Consider the following 15,074-nt stretch of genomic DNA (forward strand, 5'->3'; position numbering starts at 1 on the left):
GATACTGATCGCTCGTTTTACAAGATGAAAATTTTGCAAAATGGAAATGAAATGTCAAATTCCCTTTTTAACAAGGGTTTTTGCCACTCCTGACTTGACCTCGCATAATAAATATAAATATAATTACCTGTTTCTTCCTATCCGGTTACAAATACGAAGCTACATGAATTTTAATAAAGGTGTCCTTCAGCTTCATAAATTAAAATCTTTGCGGGAAATTGCCTGCCAAGAGAAACCAAATTATTCAAAATCTCTTGAGAATAACTGATGAGCCCTGTAGGGTGAACAGATATGAAATTGCATTGGTTCACCATCGCTTTGTAAAACGTAATTTCTGAGGTCATTAAACAAATTTGCCATAAACCTTCCCGGTTATAACTTAATTGGCGGCACATCTGACACTAGAATGGATATCAAAAGTGCGATACTAAATATTTGAATCGTTCCTTATCCATGTTCATCTGCGTCGCGAACTTGCGGAATACTGAATTGAGAAGCTTTTTTTTTTAAGTTACGGACAAAGAAATGTTGAATTGATGATAAGATGATTACAAGGACTACCGCCGGGCACAGAGGCGTCAATATGCTATCATTTTGTTTACTTTTTCTTAGTAATAACTTCTAAAAAGGTACTCCATGTGTTTGCTTCAAAAGGGAGCCTGAAAAGGCTAAAACTCCATGTAGCTAACAATTCGGATCGTGATATATCATTGTAGAGCCTAACCTAAATCTCAATCTTAGTTCTCGGCTACACCATGGCCGTCATCTAATAAGCCCTTAAATTTTATCAATTCAACCATAAATCTGAATACAATCTAGCAACTAAATATTGGGAAGCTAATGGGATTTTACGGAGATTGACATTTGCTTTTACAAGATTTTTCTTTTCCGGTCATGAACCTCTCAATTTTTGGAATTTACCAGAAGTCTCAGGGCATTTACAATTTTTTTTTTTACTTTAAGTGATGTGTTCATCGGCCAGATAAAAGAACTATGTCATGTCAAATGTTCAAGAAAAAGATAATTATGAGACATGTTGGCTTTTTGTTTCGATGTTTGCTCTGCAGGAAAATTGAAGTGCTCTTTCGCGGTGTAAACTTAATTATTCTTCAAGCTACAGTTGACGAACATCTGCTCGATGTTGTGAGAAACCAAGTGAAATACATCCATGAAAAATGAAAAATTTTGTATTTTAGTTTGCATTGTCGGTCGCTAACTATATATATCGCTCTCCAAAAAATGGTTGAATTTATTTCGTTGTCGAGAGGTTCACTTAAGATTGGACGAGATTGACGGACACGAAATAAATAGCTTAAACAATTTCACTGGGGTTATTATTATCAAGATGCCCGCCGACAGAGTCACGGGCACATCAGTATTCATATTAAAGCAAACCTAATGAGATGAGCCAATGAGCTCATTAAGAATGGGCGTCTATGCTTTATGTTTCAAACAACAATCACGTTTTCGATCATTTTGAACGTACCGGCCAAACCGGCATGACTCTTAAAAATGACAATTAAGATAAAAAAGAGGGAGAAAAACTTTACTTAACAACTTTTGCTTCAAGACTAACACAACAAAACAACTAAAAGTGGTATCCACTGCTGTGAGCCCCAGCTGGCTGCATAGTCACTATGCATTTCTAACCGCTATTTAATATAACACGCAGTGGCCACAGAGTTTGCTCAGGGTGTGCGCGAAGGCGAGAAAAGGTAACACAAAATGCGGCTTTTTTCAACATTATTGTTAAAGAACACACATCTCAAGGACGCTAAAAAGCCGGCAGCTCGTTCTTTTAGTTAAGGTAAGTGTCATCTATAATTCCAATTGAACCAGCCCCCTCGCATTAATTTGACTTTTTTTCAGCGCGGTGTTGTAGTCGAAGAGACCAAGTTCGTTCCTTTTTGTTTATATTTTAAATAAGAAGCCAGCACTTAAAAACGGCAAAACATGCTTAGTTGTTTTAACATGAATTACAAATTTCACGGAGCGAAAACCAAATAAACATTTTATTATAAATCTTTTCTTGTTAATTCAAGAGATGAGTTGACTTAATTGAAATAAATCAAAATCTTTCTTCAGGCTTTGGTTTGAACATCAAGGTAATTGTCCTAAAAAGTAAGTTCTAGTTTGACATTCAATATCACCCTGATGTGTAGTCTAAAATAAACGAAATAATCGACAAACCGGCGTTGTTTAGAATTTCTATTTATTTCGACTAGACTTGCTTGGTTTTGGCGGAGGTTCTTCAGTAGCCAAAGATCTGACTATGAGCTAACCAAATACGCTTTACTTAAATCACTAATTCATGACATAAGGTACCAATCCAATATTTGAAAAATTTCACCTGCAGAAGCCTCCGGCAAGACAAGAAAAAATCTTCAATTCATCAAATCTTTAGGAATTTGACTTCTAAAAATACTTCAACCAGAATTCTCTTCTACTAATTTTCTTTATCAAAATAGCATATGTACATGGTTACAAGTCAACTTCTGAATAATTTCATTTCGACTTGTGACACTTCTCAATTGACGAACCCGGGCCGCTTATAACAGAAATAGATCGGAACGTTTAATCCTTTTTTCTCCTGGTTAGTAATTTTGAAGGTACATCAGTGTTTAGAAATATTCGTATATTCCTAATCCTGGCCAAATGTTTAACAGCCCTTATCTGACCTCGTTTTAGGTAACAGCTATTCAAAGAGGAACCCGAGTACTTAATGTATTATATACCAAAAATAATGGAGGCGAAGGCCTACACAAGGCAGGCCAGCTTCGTCACTCTTTTAGCACAAGGATACTTGGTGCTGCTGTTGACGTCCTACTCATTCTGCAACCACGAAGTTAGAGCTTACAAAGAGGGTGACGTTATGTTGGGTGGCCTTTTCAATCTTCACTTTGCTGGGAGTAATGATCACTGTGACGAACTTTTCACAATGGGGTTGGGGCACGCAGAAGCTATGATCTTCGCTATTGAGAGCATAAATGAAAATCAAAGTCTGCTACCAAACGTGACACTTGGTTATGACATAAGAAACTACTGCGAGAGCACGGCATTGGCCATGAAAATAACTTATGACTTCATGCGAGAGAGTGATACCAGCTGCATGTGTGACTGGAATGTCAGTTCTTCTGCAAAGGGTAATGCCACAAAGAACGTCAATTCCAAACCCATTTCCGCGCTTGTTGGTCCTTACAATTCCGGAAGCGCAGTATTGGTTGGAAGCTTACTTCAGGTAGCTGACATTCCTGCCATCAGTCCAACTGCAACAAGTGTAGAGTTGAGTTCACAGTTATACAAAGACTTCTTCAGGACGGTTCCACCAGACAACTGGCAGGCAAAGGTTATGGCAGACCTCATAGAGCTTTTTAACTGGACATACGTGGCGGCTGTAGGCCTGGATGACTCTTACGGTCGAAATGGTATTTGGGCACTGGAGAAAGAATCGTACAACAGGGAAACCTTCTGTGTTGCATTTTCTGAGTTTATTCCACGACTAGGCTATCAAGATAAAATCAAGCAAACTGTTGCCAAGATTAAGCTAAGGCCTAGCATTGGGGTGATCATCGTTTGGCTTTCTGGCGGTTATGGTAGAGCATTCTTCGTGGAAGCAATAAATGAAAACATTGAAGATAGGACATTAATACTAAGTGACGCCCTGACAGCCGAGGAGGCAGTCTTTCTTGACCCCCGCTTTAAAATACTAGACGGTTCTCTCGGCATACAGCCACGTGACTACCGAGATCGGGCTTTTGAGGAGCATCTCAAGATGATTACTCCGGCGAAAAGCGTTGAAACCGGGCTGGTGTGGTGGGACGAATTGTGGAGATCGCAATTCAACTGCTCAGCAACACATTCCAGAAATTCTGGTGTTGCAGTATGCGATGCAAATCTGACATCATACCATGCAGTAACTAAGATACGAAGTTCTTTCGTGTCTTACCTCATCGACGCTGTTTACGCGCTAGCTCATGCTTTGAACAGTATCTATCTCTGCCCATCCATAAAAGGTCAGTGCCCCTCCCTGCAACCTGCTGTTAAAGGAAGCGATTTACAGAAATACCTCAGAAATGTCAGTTTTAACGGTTTGACTGGAAATGTACGATTTGACAGCTCTGGCGACCCTTTGTCTGCTTCCTACGATATTATTAACTTCCAACGACGAACGACCACAGAGATAGCTCACAGAAAGGTTCTGGTCGGCGTCTGGGACAAGGATGCCAATCCTAAACTAAAGATAAATACCACCAGCTTGCGTTGGAGCCCCTTAGTGAACAATTTGTCAGGCCCAGTAGCCTTCTGTGCATCCGAATGCCTTCCTGGCACTATGAAGGCGCCTAGCACGCCATGCTGCTGGGACTGTATAACATGCCCACAGGGAACTATCAGCAGCGAGATGGGATCAAAGAGCTGTAAAGAGTGTGACGTGGAGACAAAGCCAAACAAGGAGCGCACTATGTGTGAGCATTTACCAACCATCAACATCGGTGTAACATCGGCAACTGGAATCGGCGTGATAATTGTAGCGATCATCGGATTGTTTCTCACTGCATTGGTTTGTGCATATTACGCTAAGTTCTATGAGACTCCAATTGTGAAAGCATCTAGCAGGGAAGTGTCTTTTTTACTGTTGCTTGGCATTGCGGCCCTCTTTGGTTTGTCCAGTTTTGAGCTGGCCATTCCAAGTAATTTACAATGCAGTATAGCTGCGTTCTGGCGCTATTCTGCTCTCAATCTCTGCATAACCGTGCTTTTTGTGAAGACAATGCGAATTACCAGTGTGTTCCAGGTTGATAAAGTTGCGCAGTTGTTTACTCCGTGTTTTAAGACCGTAACGAGACAAACCATTCTTATATCTTTGATGAACGTTTCCGCCCTTTTATTGCTAGCACTGTGGATGTGTGTTGATCCTCCTGGGCGTGAAAAGATCATCCGATCAGATGAGCACATCTTTCTGGTGTGTAAATTGTTCTACAACAAAAACGGATTCTCACTGTTCCTAACTGTGTGTATCTACACGTTAATAATCGCTCTCTTGTGCACGTACTATGCCTTCAAAGCAAGGGGCATTCCCGAAAACTTCAATGAGGCAAAGTACATAGGATTTTCCATGTACATTTTGTTGCTTTCCTCGCTGGCATATTACCCAGTGGCGTTTGCTTTTGAGAGCTGGTACGTGACTCTAGTGTCTTGTTGCACTACGTTAGTGATTTCATTTGGGTTTCTCAGCTGTATGTTTGGACCCAAAGTCTACATTCTTCTTTTTCATCCTCAGCAAAACACCATGGAATCCGTCAGGTCGCAAGTATCACAATATTCGTTTCACGTATCACGCACAAAAGTTTGGGCTAAACCCGTCGCCTTGGGAAAAACTAATAGTGCTTTCGAGCTCAGCAAACCAGAATGATAAGGGAGCCTTCGTTTACCACATAAAGTTAATTCATATTCATATTTACTTGTAGACGCGACTCTTCAACCTAGACCATTTGTTATATAATACATATCTACACATTTTAACCATGAAAAAACCTTAAAGATTATCAAGTGGTCAGCGGATAACTTTGAGGAATAACCATATTCGATTAAACGCCGGACCCCGATTAAACGCTGGTCTCGAAAAAAACGCCGGGTCAAAACTGCCGATTTTTAAATCAAAGCCTGGGGCGTTTGATGAGGGCCCCGGCGTTTGATCGAGGTCCCGGCGTCTATTTGGGGTCGAGGTCACAAGCCACCGGCTACAAGTAAATATAATCTTTTGAGCAGCATTGTTAAGGCGTACAAGTACATTATGTTATTTGGCGGTATTTTAATGAACGTTCAGAGGAAAAATACCAACGTAACAAAAGTAGGATGGATGCTGTACAACAAAATGTACAGTACCATATAATATTGTAACTTTGAGTAAGGTACTTACGGTAATCATCCTCGGAGATCCAGGGACAGGATGGAAAGAATAATAATCCCACCCGCCCTGAGAAACTGTCCCTGGTCTCCGCGAATCGGTAATAATATCTCAACCTGAAAAAAAGCTAAAATCTTTATTAACATATATATGACCTATTTACATTCCACTATCATAGGCTAAAATTTTGATGAGATAAAAATATTAAAAGATCGTAAAACACTAATTTACAAGCTCACGCCTTTATAGACTTTCTAAAACTGCGGACACACTCTTGGCTAGCTTTTAAGCGGCAATCATCATATCACCAATTTACATTCCATTATCATAGTTTAAAATCTGTGATCTAAGAATCTAAAACCTGAAAAAAAATAACAGAAACGGCCTCGAAAAAACGCCGGCTCAAAAATGCCGTGATACAGGTTAGCTTTTGCCCATTTTGGGCAGAAGTCGGTTGCCCTAGGTATCTAACTTGAAGTGCCTAATGCCAGCTTGGGAAGTGATGATGTCTTGGTTGCGAGTAAAGTGCGGACTAGCTGAAGGTTGCAGAATGGTTATCAAGGCCCGACAAGGGCTAACAGGGGAAGGCTGGTCAGGAGCTTAAAGGGACTGACAAGAAATGCCAGATACTGAAAAGAGAGGCCAGGTACTGACATGAGCCGTAAGGAACTGACAGGTGCTATCGGGAGCTTACAACCGCTGACAGGGGATTACTGGACAAGGACTAAAGGCCCGGACAGAAGAGCTAACGTAGGGCTGACGAGGAAATATTATTTGGTGCGTTGGTTGTTACAAGCGACGGCCTAAAAGACTACAAGCACATGCTCGTACAGAGCTTTTCAAACAGCTTAACGAAAATAAACCAAAATTAACGTTTTCCCTTCATAACTAACGGTGGTGAACAAGACGGACCAAACGGGGGCCGTGAAGCTCTCAGAAACTTACTCAAGTACATAAAGGTTAGAAACAATAGATGACCCAAACGACCCAAAACAATGTCACTGGCCCCAAAAACAATGACAGGTTACAACAGTTTCCATATTTGACAAGGATTAATGGTTCACACAGAGCTAACCTAGGGATAACAAAAGAAAAATAAATCAAAATAAACTCTTCCCACCCACAGATAACGGTGGTGAACAAAACGGAGCAATAGGATGGAATTGAGCTCTCAGAAGTTTTTTTTAGATCCGATAGCAACAATAGATGAATGACCCAAGCGATGTTCCTGGCCCTAAAAACAATAACAATGACAGTGCGTTTTCCAAGGTCAAAGAAATAGAAGTCTCTAAGAGCTTCGTGGCTCCAGGAGGAACACATGCAGACCCTACAACCGCCATTTAATAAAACACGAAAGTGACTCAAGAGGTACCCGTGCTGTTTTCCGATTGCTATCAAGCGGTAATTATTGTCCAATATATATATTTATCTAAAAAAGAAAACATAGCGGTGGGCATTTCCTTTGTTTTCTATTCACGAATAATTAATGACAGTTGAGGCAGGGGTGATGCGTTTCTGTTAGCATAGAATGGTTTAATCATTTTTGTCACTTTGAAGTGTTTTTAGTTTTCTACTTGGAGGCAGTGAACTGATTTCAGCTAGAGATTAAATCGAGGGCTTTTTCGTTTTCTTTAATTTCTGACTGTAATTGGGACACTTAAAAGAGAAACTTTTTGAGCCTGAAAGGTGAAGAAAACATATTCTTGTGGCCACTAAAGGTAAGAAAATATTGGTTACTGAGGGGAAAGATGTTGTTTTCGAAAGGTTCAATGGCAGAGCATCTTTTGTAATTAAAAGCAGAACGCACTTAATCCAAGAAAGAGTTAAAATGATATCATTTACAAAGGTTAGCAACAATACAAAGAAAAACAAATGCAAAAAAGCCTCTGCCAATGTCAGTTCTTATTGCAAAGGATATGATAACGAATTGAGGCCACTGTTTGGACGTTCTCTTCCTTAATCAGTAAAACCCGGTGAAATCGTCATTCTTCACTCATAACATCATTTAAAACCGAACCAAAATTGGTAATCATTGACAAGATTTGCCTAGAATTAGAGGAGAAACGGCAAAAAATAGTTTGTCTTCGTTGTTGCTGTTGCCTACCCAATGCTTAGCCCTTGACATACACGCTGGGCCATGTTGTTTAAAGTCGTTGCAAAGAGAAATTTAAAGAAAAAGGAAACGGAGGAAATAATGATGCATGATTATATTACCTACCAGAAAGACAAATACAAAACATCGAGTAAATATGTAACAGTTATTTGAAAAAATTTTTAAAAAAGTAGGAATAGAGGAAAAGAGGCAAAACAAAACTTTGACATTTGACATTTTAGAGGCCATCTCTGTCAGTTCCCTCTATTTATACGTAATCAGTCACATGGCTGGGCTTAACTTTTTGTGGGACGAAGGAAGTACTTTAATTTTTTTAGGGTTTTCTAACGTTATGAGTACTGGTCTGGCCTCTGAGATCAAACCTCAGACAAGCCCTCTTAGCCAATTGTGATGGCCCTGAATATATCGGTAAGAAAATAGAAGACGAGGAAAAAATGCTTTTTAGTTAATAACGAAGTTGTCCCGGCAATGTAAAAAGCGACGACAACGAGAGGTTGAAATAATAAGAGCAAAGAGTTAATTGCATGAATTTTTCAAAGGGAATGATTGTTCTTAACGAAACGAATAACAACAGGCAATAGATTTTTTTAACTAAAATTATAGTAGTTGGTCCAGTTGATCACGCAAGCAATGTGTGAGAGTACTTGTCTCATAAATACATACATACATGTACTTTATTTATGCTCGAAATTTACAGAGTAGCTGTAGAGCTAATATCTTCGAGCAAATATGTTAAAATAAAATTAAATATGCTATATAACAATTCCAATATTATTTATAAACTATATACAACGTTATACATGCAGAGGGGAATATAACTTGTAGATCCTTTGTGGAAAAGCTTCAGTTGTCTCAGTTGCATTATTGAAATGCTTTTCAACGGCACAATTTTAAGATAAATTGCAAGGAAGACAATTTAGGGGGAATTTCGCCTTAAAAACAAACATCTAATGGCGACTCCATCAATCTTTGTTTTCTAGCCTCAGAAGCTAAAAGAAATTTTATTGAAGATGCCCGAAAGTCTACCCACTTGACATTAATTTCCCTTTCAATTAAAGAGCACCCTAAGAACGAATAAACATTATTAATAATTTACTCTCACATTTTCACCTGGTCTTAATATACTTTATTTTCAACCAAAGTGGACGCTAATTTTCTACCAGGTAAAATCGCTCTCATCTTCGCGCGCACATCATGGATAACCCCTTTGAAAAGGACTTCTTGATGTAAAACAAAAGTTTGGCTTATTATGGAGAGCATGTTATATACCACGGACGCCACAATTTGTCAGTAGCAAATGTTGCTACATAAAATAGTTTTTAACATAACGATTATTTTATTCCAGGCGGCACTGAGGATAAGGACGATGACTTGGACAAGAGAGGCTTTCCTCTGCGTCCTACGACTGCCTCTGTTCGTTTTGCTATTTGAACACTGTAGATCTTGCACCCAAGGGTTGAGAGCCTATAAAGATGGCGATGTAATGTTAGGTGGCCTATTTAGTCTTAACATGGCTGGCAACGATTATCAATGGGGTGACTTTTCCGCTAAAGAACTTGGACGCGCCGAAGCTGTTGTTTTTGCAATTAACAGTATCAACAGGAATTCCACTCTTCTTCCAAACGTGTCCCTCGGTTACGATATAAGAAATTATTGCGACAGCAGTGCGGAGGCCATGCAGATAGCTTATGACTTCATGCGTGGTAGCGATCCAGTATGTATGTATAAATCGAACTCCACAACGTCCGTAAAGAGTAGTTTCAATAGGTGGCTGGGATCCAAGCCCATCTCAGCGCTTATTGGTCCTTACAATTCCGCCAGCGCAATCCTGGTGGCAAGCCTTCTTCAGGTTTGTGACATTCCCGCCATTACGTCAACTGCAACTAGCACAGAGTTAAGTTCACAATTTTACAAAGACTTTTTTAGGACAGCCCCTTCTGATAGGTGGCTAGCAAAGGCCATGGCAGACATCATAGACCTCTTTGAGTGGACATACGTGGCGGCTGTGGGCTTAGATGACTCTTATGGACTTAATGGGATTTTGGCGCTGGAAAAAGAGTCGTACAGCAGAAGCACGTTCTGTATTGCTTTTTATGACTTAATCCCACGCCTGGACCACCGCGAGAAGATAGAGCAGACAATTGCCAAACTTAAGATGCACCCTAAAATCGGAGTGATCATCGTTTGGCTTTATGGCAAATATCTTGAAACATTTTTTGTTGAGGCAAACAAAGTAGAAATGCAAGGAAAGACCTTGATACTAACAGACGGAAACAGCATCGAAGAAACATTTCTCCTGGATCCCGGCTTCAAATTGCTTGAAGGTTCTCTAACAATAGTTGCATACGACTATCCTGTTCAGTCTTTTGAGGAGCATCTTAAAAGGGTCACACCTGCAAAAAGTGATGACGGTGGCGTGCAATGGCGAGGAGAACTTTGGAGATCACAATTTAACTGTTCAATTGCCAAATCAATTGATTTAGGGATTGCACCTTGCAAACCAAATCTCACGTTTCACCTTGCGCTTTCTGAGTTACGAAGTTCCTTTGTATCGTATGTCATCGATGCTGTGTACGCCATTGCACATGCCTTGGATAACATTTACCGCTGTATCGCTGAACAAGGTTTTCGGAATGCAAGTAGGTGTCCTTCTATCAATCCGACCGTTAACGGACATGATCTACAGAAATACCTCAGAAACGTCAGTTTTGATGGTCTAACTGGAAAAGTGCAATTTGATAAGTTTGGGGATGCTTTGTCTGCATCATACAGCATCTTAAACTTCCAACGTTCATCAGCCACAGACAAATATCTCAGAAAGGTGCAGGTGGGGACTTGGGACAAGAACGCGATTCCTAAACTCAGGCTAAATACATCACTTTTGCGATGGAAAAGATTCTCAAATCCGGTATCTTTCTGTTCATCTGAATGCTTACCAGGCACTAAAAAGGAAATGACTTTGCCATGTTGTTGGGACTGCATTAGGTGTCCACAAGGAACTATCAGCGCCAAGAACGGATCCGACAACTGCACAAAGTGTGAATCAGATGCAAAGCCAAACGAGGAGCGCACACTGTGTGAAAAATTACCAGTCGTCAACATCAAGCTCACAACCACCGTTGGAATCATCCTAGCGGTGATTTCTTCCATCGGATTTGTTTTCACATTGTTAGTTTGCGGCAGCTACATGAAGTTTTATAGCACCCCAGTTGTGAAGGCTTCTAACAGAGAGATCTCTTGTCTGTTGCTGTGTGGAATTTCATTCCTCTTTATTCTTGCGGTTCTTGAACTTTTGGAACCCAGAAATTCTCTTTGTAGTGCCAAAACCTTCTGGCGCTATTTTTCTCTCAATCTTTGTGTCACAGTTCTGTTTCTGAAAACGATGCGAATAACAAGCGTGTTTGAGGTTGATAAAGTGGCGCAGTTGTTTGCACCGTGTTGCAAAACCTTTACAAGGCAACTCATTTTTCTTTCAGTCATGAATCTAGCTTCCATTTCTTTACCTGCCCTGTGGATCTTTTTCGATCCCCCAAGCCGTAAAAATATCATCCGCTTCGAAGAGTACGTCTTTCTTGTGTGCAAACCATTTGAGACCAACATCGGGCTCGCCCTGTTCGTCGCAGTCTGCGCTTACACGTTAACTGTAGCCCTCTTGTGTACGTATTACGCTTTCAAAGGAAGAAACATTCCAGAAAACTTCAACGAGACAAAATACATAGCATTTTCTATGTACATTCTCCTACTTTCATCAATAGCATATTACCCAGTGGTGTTAACGTTTGAGAGCCGGTACGTAACACTGGTGTCTTGCTTTACCACATTAGTAACATCGTTTGGTTTGTTGGGTTGCTTGTTCGGGCGCAAATTTTACGTTCTTCATTTCCGTCCCCAGCAAAACACCGTGAATTACGTCAGATCGCAGGTGTCGAACTTCTCGTTTAACATCGTATCCGGAGCTAAGGCCTCAGAGGTTTAATTCCACTAAACCCCATGAGTTGTCAAGAACACATAATTAAAGAAAACAGTGCTTTTTGAATTGTCCAACAAAATACCTAAAAACGGACAAAACGGGATTCCTTATCAAGGGTTTCTCGAGAAATATTTGTTGTGACGTTTGTTGTAATCATTTGTCAATGCAGCCGGGAGGCAACGCTTCCCGTTTCCTTTTGCACGAGTAGATATTGTACTGATGCAAAACGTGAGAAATATTTTTTTTGCAGATAGTGTATTTTGAGATTAGTGCAGGAAAAAATATCGATAACTATTTAGGTTTCCCTTTATATTAATCAGATTGTTCTTTTTTTTTTGGAGAGGATAAATAAGATGCTGATAATTTCTTCCTGTTGTGTGCACTTGTCTTGAGAAAAAAGTTGGCTTTCAAATTCAAAATTTTTGATAGTATGTTTTGTTAATAACACATTTTAACCACTTACCTCTGTTGACGTCCTCCTCGTATATATCTAATTTTGGTTATGGTAAATTCAATTCATAATAATATATTGCTTGCCAATACCTCTTATTATGCTCGAAGATTCTATTTAAAGTTTAGGTTTTGCGGGTGACGGAAAGCTTGCCTTTTCCCATTTGAAGTAGAGTAGGGTATTCAAAACGTGAGAAACGTTTATTTACGTATTTATCCATTATTTACTCGTTAACACAACAACAAATTTTAAGGTAAATTTAAACTAAAGAAAAATCTGGTCCAGACCCCGTCAAAAAGTCGGGGACAGTTAACTGCTAAATTTATAAATAAAAAAAACTGGCGTTTTCAGAGGGCTATAGGCACCTGTGGCACTGTGAAAACTCCAGTGTTTCTTTATAACATTTAGCAGTACCTGTACCACTTTTTCTGATGGTTGTGGATCCATTTTGCTGTCGTGTAAATGGCCCTTAAATATCTTCTCTTCGCAATGATAGCTTTTGTAAGCTAATCGACACTGGAAAAGAAAAAAAGAGAAAAGAAAACAAAATTTTTAAGCGTTACAAGGAGATACAAAATATTTAAAAATAATTGACAGATGTACATTACCGGCAAGTTTCTTAATTTATCTAAAAAGTGGATGTGTAAACCTAAATTAATCCTACAATTTTAGAAAAGAAGAATAGGCTCATTTTAGGAAGCCTTTGTGTAAAAGAGGGTTCAAATTCATCCAGAAAGGAAATACTATTCCACTTTATATTCTTACACCGAATCTATAAAATGTGTTTTTTCCAAAAATTATTTCCCCAAGTCTTTGAAACCTAGTAGTCTTTTCTGTCCTATCGGAGACGCCATGCATAATAAAACAGATTGATTTAAAGATTAAAAATCCAATGGGACGATATGGATGGTGCGCAGTGGGCATACATTCAACTAATATAGGAGGGCTTTTTTGTATAATTTTAATTATCCGGTTCCCCAAGATGTATTAATAGAGCAACTTGGCCCCACATAGCAATATCATAATCTATATACGCGGCGGGATCAAAGATCGATGTATGTCCATAGAAATAGTGCCAGGAAGACGTAATGTCTTAAATTTTGCAAGAATTCCAAGAGATCATGCTGCTGATCTCTAATGCTTCACGGGGTGATGCTTCCAAGTGAGCTTTGGGTCAAAAAGAATGAAAAGGTACTTATCATAGTCTTTCCTTTGTAAGGAAATGAAGGAATTTACATCATCGCGTCTTAAGGTTTTATGTTTACAATGAAATCAATTTGTTTTTAATTAGTTACAATCAAATAGTCATAAAATTTGATTTTGGAGATTTAATTGTTTCCCATCAGCCAAGACGTGCATAACCACTATATATACTGATCTACAGTGTAAAAGGCCTTTTTTTAAATCGTTAAATACGCAACAGGACTATATTAATCTCTTATCAATATCATGACTTATGTGTTATTGACAATGTTATTAAAGTTGTGTTGGGTGGAACAGGCCCTTAAACTTTAAAGCCATATTGAGACTGAGAGATTATATAACGTGTTCATCAATAAAAGAATAAATGATAGACAAAGTGAACTTGGTCTGCAGTTATTCGGGTTATTATATTTAAATACTGGTATTACTTTTACCACCTAAAACTTTGAAGGATCGGTGGCTTTCTGGGTTGGCCTTTCTAATTAATATACTTAAGGGTAACCTTTAGGATTCGATCAGGGCCGGCAATATAGCCCTAGGGCTTTATTTGAAGAGAGAGAATTTATTTAAACTTCACATGGTAAAGTACCGTTTATAGGGCCCGTTTATGTGGAGGAAAGTTGCTCTGGGAAAGACCGTCACCCTCCCAGAAAGTTCAACTTTACCTAGCGTATATATGAGCAAAATTGTGACCTTTTGCCCGAGACAAGAGCTAACATCAGCACTCGCGCATTCCCTGATGAACTTGCATTGGCTCGACTGAATTGACGATCCGGCTGGCCATACATGAGCCACAACAGTTTTATGAGGAGAAAAGGCGGGTCTTCCTCATAGCTGAGCCAACTTCTTGGTTCTCATTTAAACGGTTGGCCTAGTTTTGTAACGAAATGTATGAAAAGTTGGCTCGCCATGGCAGCTTGCAGTATTGTAAGTGCTGATAGAAATCCAAAAAAACTAAAATATTTGCTACAATATGAAAATTTACGTTTTCCCTTTTGAAGTAGTCAACATAGTTATACAAAAATTGAGATATGACGTTCAGGACAAAAATGCCCAAACTAATTTTGTCGCCAGTTGTTTATTCTAAGATCTACGTCATGTTGCTTTTATTGGAACAGGAAAAACACCCGTAAGGGGTAATGCTCACTATATTCGTAGTTCGTTTTAGGGAAAATAAATGTGATGTTGATCATTTCTTGTGGTTGTATTTTACTTTTTGAGAGTTAATTGGTTTTTCAACTCAAAAATAGTCGATAGTGTTTCTCGTGAGTAACCGCAGCTTCGTCATCTGTTTTTTTCCAAGTTCGTTGTTAGAGGAACGGTGTGATCCAGTTGACAGAATCGATCGCTGTGTGCTGAAGAATTTTCTGGAGGAATGTCCTGAAATCTTCTTCGGAACAAAGGTAAATATCACCGCTACTACTGTGTTGCA

At 39.3% G+C, this 15,074-nt stretch overlaps 1 protein-coding gene across 1 annotated transcript; it reads left to right on the forward strand.

The window, feature by feature from the left end:
• The first annotated feature begins 2,699 nt into the window (after positions 1 to 2,699).
• Positions 2,700 to 12,008, forward strand: LOC140925557 (uncharacterized). The gene is made up of 2 exons (XM_073375494.1): positions 2,700 to 5,396; positions 9,335 to 12,008. The coding sequence occupies exons 1-2, from the start codon at positions 2,723 to 2,725 to the stop codon at positions 11,992 to 11,994; spliced, it is 5,334 nt and encodes a 1,777-aa protein (XP_073231595.1). The 5' UTR covers positions 2,700 to 2,722; the 3' UTR covers positions 11,995 to 12,008.
• Positions 12,009 to 15,074: the final 3,066 nt, after the last annotated feature.

The sequence above is a fragment of the Porites lutea genome, chromosome 2, assembly GCF_958299795.1.
Source record: "Porites lutea chromosome 2, jaPorLute2.1, whole genome shotgun sequence".
NCBI classification, from domain to species: Eukaryota; Metazoa; Cnidaria; class Anthozoa; order Scleractinia; family Poritidae; genus Porites; species Porites lutea.

Excerpts from the sequence above, each read along its gene's own strand:
- LOC140925557 (XM_073375494.1), top strand. The coding sequence starts at position 2,723 with ATGTATTATATACCAAAAATAATGGAGGCGAAGGCCTACACAAGGCAG. Across the intron at positions 5,397-9,334 it reads TAATAGTGCTTTCGAGCTCA|TTTTTAACATAACGATTATT; the intron begins GCAAACCAGAAT and ends TACATAAAATAG.